Source organism: Dromaius novaehollandiae, chromosome 19, assembly GCF_036370855.1.
Source record: "Dromaius novaehollandiae isolate bDroNov1 chromosome 19, bDroNov1.hap1, whole genome shotgun sequence".
In the NCBI taxonomy this organism is placed as follows: Eukaryota; Metazoa; Chordata; class Aves; order Casuariiformes; family Dromaiidae; genus Dromaius; species Dromaius novaehollandiae.
The window spans coordinates 3,092,077-3,103,029 of NC_088116.1; the positions used below are offsets into that span (position 1 = coordinate 3,092,077).

The 10,953-nt window shown below is 41.4% G+C and overlaps 2 protein-coding genes across 2 annotated transcripts; both read right to left on the bottom strand.

Annotated features, from left to right (window-relative positions):
* Positions 1–16: 16 nt before the first annotated feature.
* On the bottom strand, positions 17–1,311 carry ZNHIT3 (zinc finger HIT-type containing 3). The gene is made up of 4 exons (XM_064523122.1): positions 1,174–1,311; positions 943–974; positions 702–869; positions 17–523 (listed from the first exon to the last, which is right to left on the bottom strand). Exons 1-4 carry the CDS (start codon positions 1,254–1,256, stop codon positions 333–335), a joined length of 474 nt encoding a protein of 157 aa, XP_064379192.1. The 5' UTR covers positions 1,257–1,311; the 3' UTR covers positions 17–332.
* A 761-nt stretch (positions 1,312–2,072) lies between these two features.
* LOC112987643 (lysophosphatidic acid receptor 1-B-like) lies at positions 2,073–5,266 on the bottom strand. Its single transcript, XM_064523524.1, has one exon. It carries the CDS (start codon positions 4,802–4,804, stop codon positions 3,836–3,838), a length of 969 nt encoding a protein of 322 aa, XP_064379594.1. The 5' UTR covers positions 4,805–5,266; the 3' UTR covers positions 2,073–3,835.
* Positions 5,267–10,953: the final 5,687 nt, after the last annotated feature.

Sequence of the window (10,953 nt, forward strand, 5' to 3'; positions counted from 1 at the left end):
AAGATAAATGCTAACATATTTAATAATTTTTTTATTGGGAAGGAGCATTTCCCATGTTTGACAAGATTTTTGTACCAACAGAAACCAAGTCCACAGGATATCAAATTTAATTCCTAGTGTTCAGAAATCTCTCCTTTCCGCACTGTCTTTGACTGCCTATGTCATTGCTTATCAACAGTAAAGTGAAAATTAGAGCACAGAGGTCCATAAGCAAAATGTGACCAAAGCTAGAGGAAACATAGAATGATGTACCGCAGTAGCTCGTGGTGCTGCAGGATCTCTTCTGTCAGACAATAAAAATTTCAAGGAAAGAAAAATGTTCCCAAAGTAGCTCACTCAGGAAGAATGTTCTCCTTCTCTGGGGGTTCAACAATTCTCAAACAGCAGTCTGCAAACTCAACAAATAATGGCTCCTGCATGTACTTTTTCATCAGGGAGTTTTTTTCTTCTGCTTGATCTATCGTTAGTAGTAGTTGCCTGAGATGCGGATTCAGGAGCAAGCCTCTCAGTTCTTCTGATTCCCCTTGGGGGGGGAAAAAAAAGACAAAGAGTGCTATTGTGTAACTGTTACAAATGTGGTTCAAAACATCCTCATTTTACAAATGAATTTTCAAGCCTAGTTATCCGACCGTTAGAGCCGTATGGCCTTGCAATGGGCTGCACAATCAGAGCATGAAGAATTAACGGGAATTCTGGATTACCTAAAAGCTTGAGTTTCTGCAGCGGGACTCGGTCCTGCTCGTCGTCTTCCGTCAGGATGTCCGCCACCGACCAGGGGCTGCCTGAGGGCGGGGGGGCAGCAGAGCTGCCGCAGCGCGGGGGCTCCGCCGCCGCCTCCCGGTCCCGGTCCCGCTCCGGCGCGCACCGCTCTGCGGGAGGAGGTGGCGTTAGCGGCGGCGTGGCCCTCCCCCCTCCCGTTCCCCCTCCCCCGCGGTCACTTACCCCTGTGGGTCCTGCAGCACGGCACCGAGCAGCTGCGGGGCCACAGACGCCGTTAGAGGAGCCGTTAGAGAAGCCGTTAGAGCCGCGCGCGCCCGCCCCCACAGCGGGCGACCGTTACTCCCCGTCTGCGCGCGGACAAGGCCGCGCCGCTCCTCCCACCCCGCCGCCCGCCCCCGTGCCCTGCCCTCCCCCGCCGCCGCCCGCCCCGGTGCCCCCCGTCCCGGCGCTCACTAGGCGGCGGCGCACCGCGGGCAGCGGTACTTGGCCGCGCCGCCCGCTGCCCCGCACACGCCGCACCGCCGCGCCGCCCGCATGGCGCCCGCCGGCCGCACGCGCCAGGCGCGGCCAGCCGAGCGCCCAGCGCCTCCACCCACCCAGGCGCGCTAGTCCACCGCCGAGGAGGCAGCATCGAGCAGCCGTTAGGCGGCCTCGCCTCAGGGCGCCATGTTGAGCGCTCGCTCCCCCGCGGCCTCCGCGCTACCGGGCGCAGAGAAACGCCGAATAGAAATGAATCAACGAAAAGTCCTTTTAACAAACTAATGCAGTTCCGGCTGTCCCTTTCTAGTGACTGCACGTTACATACTTCTTTAGTTTTTAATACCATAAACATGGATGACGACCTGCCAGACTTGCTTCACCCACTGCTGCTCCAGTCACCCCTATACCACACATATCTGAGAAGAAACCTCACCGTGTAAAGTTGCAGACACGCAAAGTAAGAAACTGTCACCACTCGGAAACATTTATAAGCTAAATAGAGCCCAGGGAAGGCAATAACATATACTAGTGGGATTCACCCACACCCACTGAAGGAGAGCTCCAGGCCCATGTGCCCCCATGCAGTGCCCCGCCAGCTAAACCAGCACAGCTGTTACTATTGCCTTAGTAAGGATAGGACCGGCCTTTACAAGTGGTAACAGAAAAGACCCAAGATTTATTTGAGAACTGATCAGTTAAGGATTATTTCCTGTTTAAGGATTTATGGATGGATTCCAACCGTTATCTTGTTTTCAACATTATAGTCACCATAATAGACAGTGATATGTTAAATGGCCTGGTTGTTACATAGCACCTTGCCAATGTCAACATGGATATGAATACAAATATACATCATAACACACACACCCCCCGATGATCTTTATCATCTGCCCTTTGGTAAATTCTGTTTTAAGTTCCTGTTTTTAAGTTTAGGTTGAAATACAATTAGAGATAGATGTTTAGTTTTAAGTTGATCATTTCTTGAGGTTGGTGGTGGTCAAGTTGGAAGAAAACAATTACAGGAATAGTAGTGCTCAGAAGAAAGAAATGGGCCAGACTGATCTTGTGTGAGTTACATTATCCATTTAAATAATTAATTTTAATTATGTATCACATAGCACCATCTATCTCCTTAAATAAAGTGTCTGAATTTTAATTCAAAACAAGAAAAAAATTCTCCCAGAATCCTTCAAGGTAAAATAGCACAAAAAAGGTTTTTTTTATGGTAATAAACATAAAACAACCAGGCATCCGATTTGTGAATGTAATGAAGCTTAACTCATTTGTTACATTAACAGGTGAACCCACTTCTTATACGAAACATTTTCTTATATCCTCTCAAGAACAGATTAATGGGATTTTGTTTTTACTTCACTGAAGCCTTTTGAAATACTAAAACAATGACAACAAAACAATTACACTGGAAATAATCACTGAAAACTCCAACTTGTATTTCAAGGGCTGATGTTGCTTGGATTGTACAGTACATATTATCACATTAATGCAATGCTATTGAATAATACTTGAGCGTACCTTACAACAAGAAAGACAAGCTACCATCACCGGGGGCTGTTCAGTCAAAACTTACACATTTATAACTGTGCATGTGCAGGGATAAGAAATTTAAACATTGGGATTCCTCTAGACAGTATCCCCCTGTTACTAAATATAAGCACCCATTCTACTAGGATATGACAAATTAAGTATTCAGTAGCCAATTTCTTTTTTCGGAGAGGGTGAGACCTTTTCCTTTTACAAAATAGCCAGTCTTCAAATTTTTATTTTGCTTTGCTTTGTATAGGAAACTCCACGGCAGTTTTGATACTGCAAAACTCAAATTAGGTTTTCTTCTAAACTTATAATTCAAATTTCAAAAGCCACAGACTCAAGTGTGCTTCTAAGCAAAAATATGAAAAGGGTAGTCACAGATATTTCACGAAAACACATGATCCAGCTACATACTGCAGTTAAAATTATAACAGTAAAGCAGTATTGAGTACCCCATTAATGCAGAAATCAATCAAGCACTCAAAGACCTACAATTTGACTGCTTGTAAATAAAAGATTAAAACATAATTCCCCCCATACTACTGAAAATTTTCTTGCAATTTAACAAAAAGCATCTTCAAGAGCATTAAAAAGGGCAAAAAAAAAGGATTTAAATCTTAGTAGCAAAGCAAGCACAATAGAGGCATATTTCAAAATACAAAGTAAACATCAGTAATGGATTTATTTTTATCTCAAAGCAAAATAAACCTCCTGCTTCCATTTAAAGGATAGATAAATCAGTCCCATCCACCAGGTGGGTTAATGAAGAAAAGCTGCTGTGCTCAGAGTTAACATTTAACCAAATTCAGCCAACATTCAAAGACCAGAAAAGCCATTAATGTAGATCAGGAAAGAGCCTTTTGCCCCGCTCACTTGCCAGGCTGCCTTATCCGACTGTTCCCAGTCGCAGCACGCGTGCCCGCTGAGTGCGGAGCTGTGCCCCACTGCATGCCAAAGTGCCCCGTGCCTCACAGGAATGGGCCCCACTGCCAGTGGGGCAAGAGGCAGTGGCATTATTTCAGGTATCTCCATGAAGATATCGCGTAAGTAATGCCAGTGGGCAGCCCTTACGCAACAGCTGTCGCTGCTAGATACTTTTAATGGTGCAGGCGTGGATGCGGTTGCCAGAAGGGCACTTCAGAGCCTTGAGTTTAGCCCCCAGTTCTTTGGTCTTCAGCGTATATATTATGGGGTTTCCCAAACAGTTCATGGTTACCAACACAGCTGTGCAATTTCGAAAGATGTAGGCCCTTGGGTAGAGATCAAGGGGGCACTGGTGGTTAGTTGCATCGAATAGGACTCCTGCAAAAAAAGGAGCATAGGAGACCAATGTCAAGAGCCAAATAAAAATGCTAGTTCTGGCAACCTGGATCTCAGCTGATTTGTAGGTGCCAGTAGCTTGTCCATGTGCTTTCATTTTGAACTTTCTTTTCCTCAAGATGATAATGATGCTGAGGTAGGTGAACAGAGGTACAATAAAGGCCACCACACAATGGGGAATGGTGATGAAGATGAGGTAGTCAACACAAAATGGACTGTAAAGGACAGAGAGATTATTTTCTCTGTGCAAGCAGTTCCACCCCATCAATGGCAAGCAACCGAAAAAGAAAGCAAGGACCCAGTTAATTAAAACAGCAGCTAGAGAATGCTTTCTAGAAACCCTGAATCTTGTCCTCATGCTTTCGGCTACAGCCAGGTAGCGTTCAATTCCAATGCTTACCAAGTTATAGATGGTAGATAAAATAGATGTAGTATAAAAGGCATAAGGTGCAAGCATATCCCTGGATCCAAAGATTGTACTGTCAGGGTTGGTGATGAACAGCACTGAAATCCAGAAGCCAGAAGAGCTGGTGAAGAGATCGGAAAAAGCCAAATTGCAGAACAGTACAAGAATAGGCTTGTGCAGATCCTTGGTAGCCACTATGGTGAAGATGACCGTGCAGTTGAAGATCACGGATATTATGTTAATAGTCAGTTGAGGGATGCCCAGTGCAAGTACTAACTGTGAACTCCAGATTTTAGTATGGTTAACAGAGCAGTTTGGGTATCCATTCATGGTGAAAAATCCTACTTCAAACCATTAACAAAGTCTGCTTTACACATCCCATATTCCGTACGAGACCATACTACAACTGCGTTACCGCCACCTTGTTCTCCAGACGAAAAATGAATCTTGAAACACAGCTTCTATTGCCACATCATCATCATCATCATAACAGCGGATTAAACTTTAACCACTTGTGTTTTTAAATATTTGGGTTACCAACTCAGGGCACAGCCAATTACTCTTAAGTTGCTAGGACAGCCAAAAGAGGAAAATGTACTTAATGCTGTATAATTGATCTGCCTAAAGTAACCTTTATCAAAAGCAAAATTTTGCGAGCTCTTATGACAATGGATGATTGCATCAGTAGTTAGAAAGACTTTGATGATATTCTAAAATGGAGTGAATGTCAATTCATCTGTAAGTACATTAGATAGAAACAAATAAAAGATCAGTGAGTCAGAAAATGGAGAACAGCAATTTGGGGGGGGGGAAGGTGAGCATGTGACTGATGAAACCAAAGAAGAAAAGCACTTTTGTGTCACTAACCTGGACCCCAGTTCAGTGAAGGATTTAAGTATGCACCTAAATTCAGGATGACTCTAGTGACTTTAGTGGAGCTCCTAAAGTGCTCGAGGCCAAGAATTTGTTTAAGAGCTTGGCTGAATGAGAGGTGTAACTTTCCTCAACTCTTTGCAGTCAATATCTTTAAGAATAAAAGATGTCAACTCACTGTCCAGCAAAATGCATAGTGTTTCTGTTTCTGGAGTTTATAGGCCTCCAGTTTTATCCCCCTTATTGCCCCCCTCCAGACTAGACACAAGCAATGGGCAAAAATGTGGCCGTTAATTTACACATTTCTTATTTCAGTCACTCCCAAAGCCATGCATCTTGCAGTTTCATTCTTAGAAATGCTGCTATGTGAAACAATGGAAGATCCCTTTTAGGACAGCCTCCCCGATTTTATATGTGCTTAATAATCCATAAAGAATGATTTTAAATCTTAACTGAAAGGTGACAGAACTAGTGACCTAGTTGTTCGCTGTCTCTCGCTTACAATTACAAATTGATATGAGTACCTGTGGCTGTTTTTTTAAAGCACGGCTGGATCATATCTACACAACTTCTGAGCTAACCCCGCGCTGCAGCACTGCAGCAGGGCTGCGGGAAGGTGAAGGGGTCTGCCAGTACCGACACACTTGTGCTTCGGCCCACTCTCAGCTCAGAAGTTGTCAGACTATACCTAAAATTGCACATTCTGTCTTTCCCTCGTGTAAATCAGAAGTACCTCCACTGATACTTTACAAGCTTAAAAATATATATAGACATATGTATTTAATGAATTAGTTAAAGTTGAATTAGCTTAATTTTCAGACAAGCAAATGCAGGAGAGTAACTCAACTCTTCAGAAGATTAATTGGAGTGGGGACTTAGGCTGCCTAAGTAGTTTTGAAAATGCCATTTTGTTTTCCTAATTGTTGGATGAGAATGTAACCAGAAAATGACAGTTGTCTGTACTCATACATTCATTATAGGGTAATTTGTGGGTTTTATTTAAGTTAATGTATAACTTCTACACTAATAAAGCAACGTAATATCATTATATCTTTTCTTCCTCTGTCTTTTTAAAGGTAAATAACTTTCGAAAACTAGGTTTAAAATACTGGAGACTATTTAGAAAAAAATGCTCTTTGGACATACATTTAATGTCTATCAGCAGAGGGCACTGCTGTAACAAACTATTATACATCTGAAAAGAAACCATGTATAGCCATATACAGTGGGAAAAATGGAGATTTTTTTAAGAATTGTAGCAGTTAGGGTGAGCAGCACATCAGAATAGAAATATGAACAGTATCATGGATACTCCTACTCTTAAGTAGCTGCTTTCGTTTTGTAATGCTGGATTTCCTCTATGTAATCCTACATCTTATCCTAAAGCCCATAGACAGAGAGACCTCTCCAAGGTGCTCTCGCTGCTACCTGGCATCTTCAATTGAGGACCCAGTTTTTGCAAGTTTTCATATAGCAAAATTATCTGGGTAAAGCCATATTACTTACAAAATGATTCTGAGTTAATTTGTGATGCATCAGATCAAATGTGTTTTTACTGTTATCCTAACAAGGGATTTATTTGTATTAGTTGCATTTTATTACAATGATATCGCAACAGTAGCTCAGCTAAGTATATGAACTTGATGCTGTAGTGACTGTTTGGTACTGTTCTACATACAGTGCTGACGTCTCATCATTACAGCAACAATTTCAGCTCTGAAAAGCTGTAAATCTGTGAACTATATGATAGCTCTGCCAGAATTTACACTATATGAAATTTGTGCTAAAATGTTAGGCTTAAAAGGAACTTCTATATTTTTTTTCTTTCCTATTAAAGTTGAGGCTTATGAAAGTGTATGTGGGTTAACATGCGACCAGTAGTATGCAATTATTATATACTAGAAATAATTTATACAAGTAATAGATATTTCAGATGGCCACAAAAAAAGGAAGTGCAAAAAAAGTTTATATAGAAATAAGTACTAAGAACTGATTAACTAACTTTGCTGATTTATTAATATCTTATAAACTATTATTCTCAAATTATGACCAATAAAACATTCTGTACCTCATACAGGCTCGTCAGCCACACGTTTGGTGGGAGGTTCCTGCTGAACAAGGGCTCTGCTATTTTTGTCGCCTTCTCCTTGCCAGCACAAGTCAGCGCCTCATGTTAGTAACAGCATTTCAGCAGGTAACACACAACACAAACATCATCTGCGCGGAGCAACACAGGACCGAACCACGTGCTCTCCTCATCTCTTCCAATTATGTTTTCTATGGTTCTGTGAACCAAGGGAGAGGCTGAGGCCATGATGAACAGCAGACTGTTCACAAAATATAGGATTTTTAAAAGTACCTTAGTTACTTACAAAATTATATCTATGAAGTTGGGCTTCAAAGTGCCCTAGATATTCCTGATAATGCTACTTGAAATTTCTCTAATTTGAAAATTTGGTGTTGAAGGATGAAACACTGTATGAGATGAGAACTTAATTAAAAATAATATCAAGTAATATAAATAGTTCTTCATAAAAAGCTTTGTAATCTTAATTCCCTAATATAATTGCATAAAAATTAGCAAAATGTCCCTAGATTAAAGGAGACATTAATACAATTGCAGAAACTGCTTCTTTAGCTTCAGTACACTAAAAACAGATTTGTACTTTCTAACCCTCTGTAAGAAAGTTTTGAGGTCTCAAAAATAGAGATGAAAAGTGGTTTGAAACTAAAAGTCAGCAAAGGTAGGGGATAGACTGCTACTGCTTTGCCAAATCTGTTCATGTAACAATCTTGATGCAAAGTAATTCTTATCATCACATAATCTGGGAACCTCACAATCTTTCTTGTACTTATGCTTACAACACACGTGTGAGGAAAGTGTGTGTTATCTACATGTTACAAATGGGAAAAGAGCAATCAAATGATTTGCTTAAGGTCCCGTTGAAGTCTGGTACAGAAGGGAACTGAATCTAATCTCTCATATCTCAGGCTAACGCTTTAAGGACTGGCTGTACCTTGCTGTTGGGAAGTCTTTGATTAATATTTACCTAGATTTCATCCTCTACACCCCTTTTCTGGTACTATAATTATTTTTATATTTCTTTATCTGACTGTCCAAATTGCTATTGTTTTGATATTTGTCTTAAGTGAGAGACAGCATTACTTTATTTTGTGTAAACAATGTCTCAGCAATAAAATACTTTTCTCATCTAAACCTCCTTGTGCCACAGAATCTTGGAGTTTAGTATTAATACTTCTCAGATTACCCCTGTGGAGAAGATAATAATCACTGAACGTGTTGAGAAGACTGAGAAAGCGATATAAGACTTCAGGCTGAATTTTTAATGACCATCATTTCAAGTGGCTGTTCTTGAGAATTTAACTTCGCACAATTCAGCTTGCATTTTCAGAAATGCTGCATACCTGCAGCTCTCAGAATCACAAGTGTTTAGCAGCTCGCAAAATAACAGGCCCCAGCTGTGACATGCCAAAGTTGATTTCAAAACAGGAAATTAAGTCCAGGAGCTGAGACTCTTCGTTCTGTGCAGTAAGTCTTGGACAGCATACACTTTTACCTTAAAGAATTGCTATTGCATCATGCTATGTCCTCTATGCTGAAAATAGATCAAAAAAATCTCAAGTTATTCCAGAAATTACAGGGGAAAATGGTGCATCTGTATGCAGATGATAACTCTATAGCACAACTGAGCCACAGATGATCCAGTGTTATCCTCAAAGTTGTGTACATGCACTATACATATGAGGAAAAGAGGGTGCTGGAAGGGTAACTGATTTTACTCTTCAGACAGGTTGTGACAGGAAAGAAACCAGAACTCGCATCACATTCCTACTTCCATGCTTGAAGCACAAGACCTTGTTTGCTGTGAAATGCAACAGCTGGACTTCTCCTCAATTGTCCCTGCACTCTAACTAAACATTCACGTTACCAAGCTGCAGACAACACGTAATCTGACTGAAAAAAATGGCAAGTGACACGCAGGTTTGCTAAGTATTGAGGAAGATTAATGTTTGCTTGCTATGACCTTCAGCATGGCCTTGAGACAAGAAAACCAATCTGCCCAGTCTTTCAATCAGCATCATGAGGCCTACAAATAAAGAACATTCAGGAAAGGGAGTAATACAACTAAGGAGCCTATTTATCCAATTTATGTTTTAATTAGTGTGGATTAAAGTCTTCCTCTTTGGAGAGGAAGACAGAAATGAGATGTATGATCTCCTTCCAAGAATTTTTCTGGGATGTTTTCAAAACAGAAAGCTCTCTGCTCCTCCTCCACCCATACTCTTTGAGGAATATTTGCATCACAGGTTTGCAGTTGTCTGATGTCCCCACCATGCTGTCATGGCCCTCACCAGCACCATAAAGGCAAGGCAACCATCAGGCTTGAATGCCTCAGACTGCTGTTTCCCAGCCAGCTGAACAGAACCACATTAGTTTGAAGCTACAGAATAATGGCAAGGACACCCAGATGCAAGGATACCCATGCAAACCAGGCCCTCTGCCCACCTGTATAGAGCCTAAAGACTTCTCTGAGATGCCGGAGCTGTTATGTTAATCATTGAGGAACTTGTATTATGTTGTCTAAAAGGAGTCAAATATTGATAAATATCTGCAACCAGCATTACACAATAAGCAAAGCCTTCTGCCAATAATTTATCTGTAAAGAAGCTAGAATGCTTCTTAGCACTTCAGACATGAATCGGTCCACATAAAGAACATCTTCCTTCTGCTAAACAACTACAGAGGCACAACGTGGACTTCTGTTACAGGAAAGCAGTCATCAGAAATGTGTGTGCTTCAAAACCAGGCAAAGCAACTAGACAGGCTATAAACACACGGAGCTAAACATACAAATTAGAGGCACACATCCTTCAACATATGTATTCATAATCAGACCAAAAGCTGAGTTTACAGTGCTAGTATGTTATCACTCACCAAAAGACGACTATTCACTCACATAAAGAATAGTGCCTTACCTTAGAAGTACTGGGAAAACGAGGGAAGGTTTAATCAGCCTTCAGTTTAGTTAACAATGGCATTTTGTAGCACAGGAACTAATCCTCAGGTACAGCCTAAAACAGATAGTAAACCATTAATGCATCAGACTTGAGCAGAAGACCAAATAAGGGGCCATCCCAAAATGTTTCTAAGTATCCCCTTAAAAATGGCTTAGTATTAGAACAAGATCCCCCAACGATACAGCAGGCTTGGTTGCAGAATCGTGGCCGACTTGCATTTTTTATATACAACATGAAGAAGCCTTAATGTTTTGGGTTCAGCAGCAGCTACTACCCATGAAATTCCAGGTCTCCTGCTCAGCAGTTAGGGAGCCCTAGCGAAGAAAGTTACAACACACAAAGTGCCTCTTCCACCACTCTTGATATTCCCTCCCATTCTTCCCTATCCTGTAGCTACGGACACAACTGCTATCATTACACCAGAAAAAACTAACCTTGAGTTTAAGGATCTGCAGTAGGCTCTCCACATAATGTTACATAGCCTCTTCAACCCCGATCCTGACGTGTGTTTGAGTTCAATACACAAAGGCCCTAATGTAAAACCCACCTACTTCCAAAAATTATTC

Bases quoted from the DNA above. Each gene is read 5' to 3' on its own strand.
- LOC112987643 (XM_064523524.1), bottom strand. From the start codon at position 4,804: ATGAATGGATACCCAAACTGCTCTGTTAACCATACTAAAATCTGGAGT.
- ZNHIT3 (XM_064523122.1), bottom strand. From the start codon at position 1,256: ATGCGGGCGGCGCGGCGGTGCGGCGTGTGCGGGGCAGCGGGCGGCGCG. The intron at 975-1,173 runs GTGAGCGCCGGG...GTGGCCCCGCAG, and splicing joins CCGCGGTGCGCCGCCGCCTA to CTGCTCGGTGCCGTGCTGCA. The intron at 870-942 runs GTAAGTGACCGC...CTCCTCCCGCAG, and splicing joins GTGCTGCAGGACCCACAGGG to AGCGGTGCGCGCCGGAGCGG.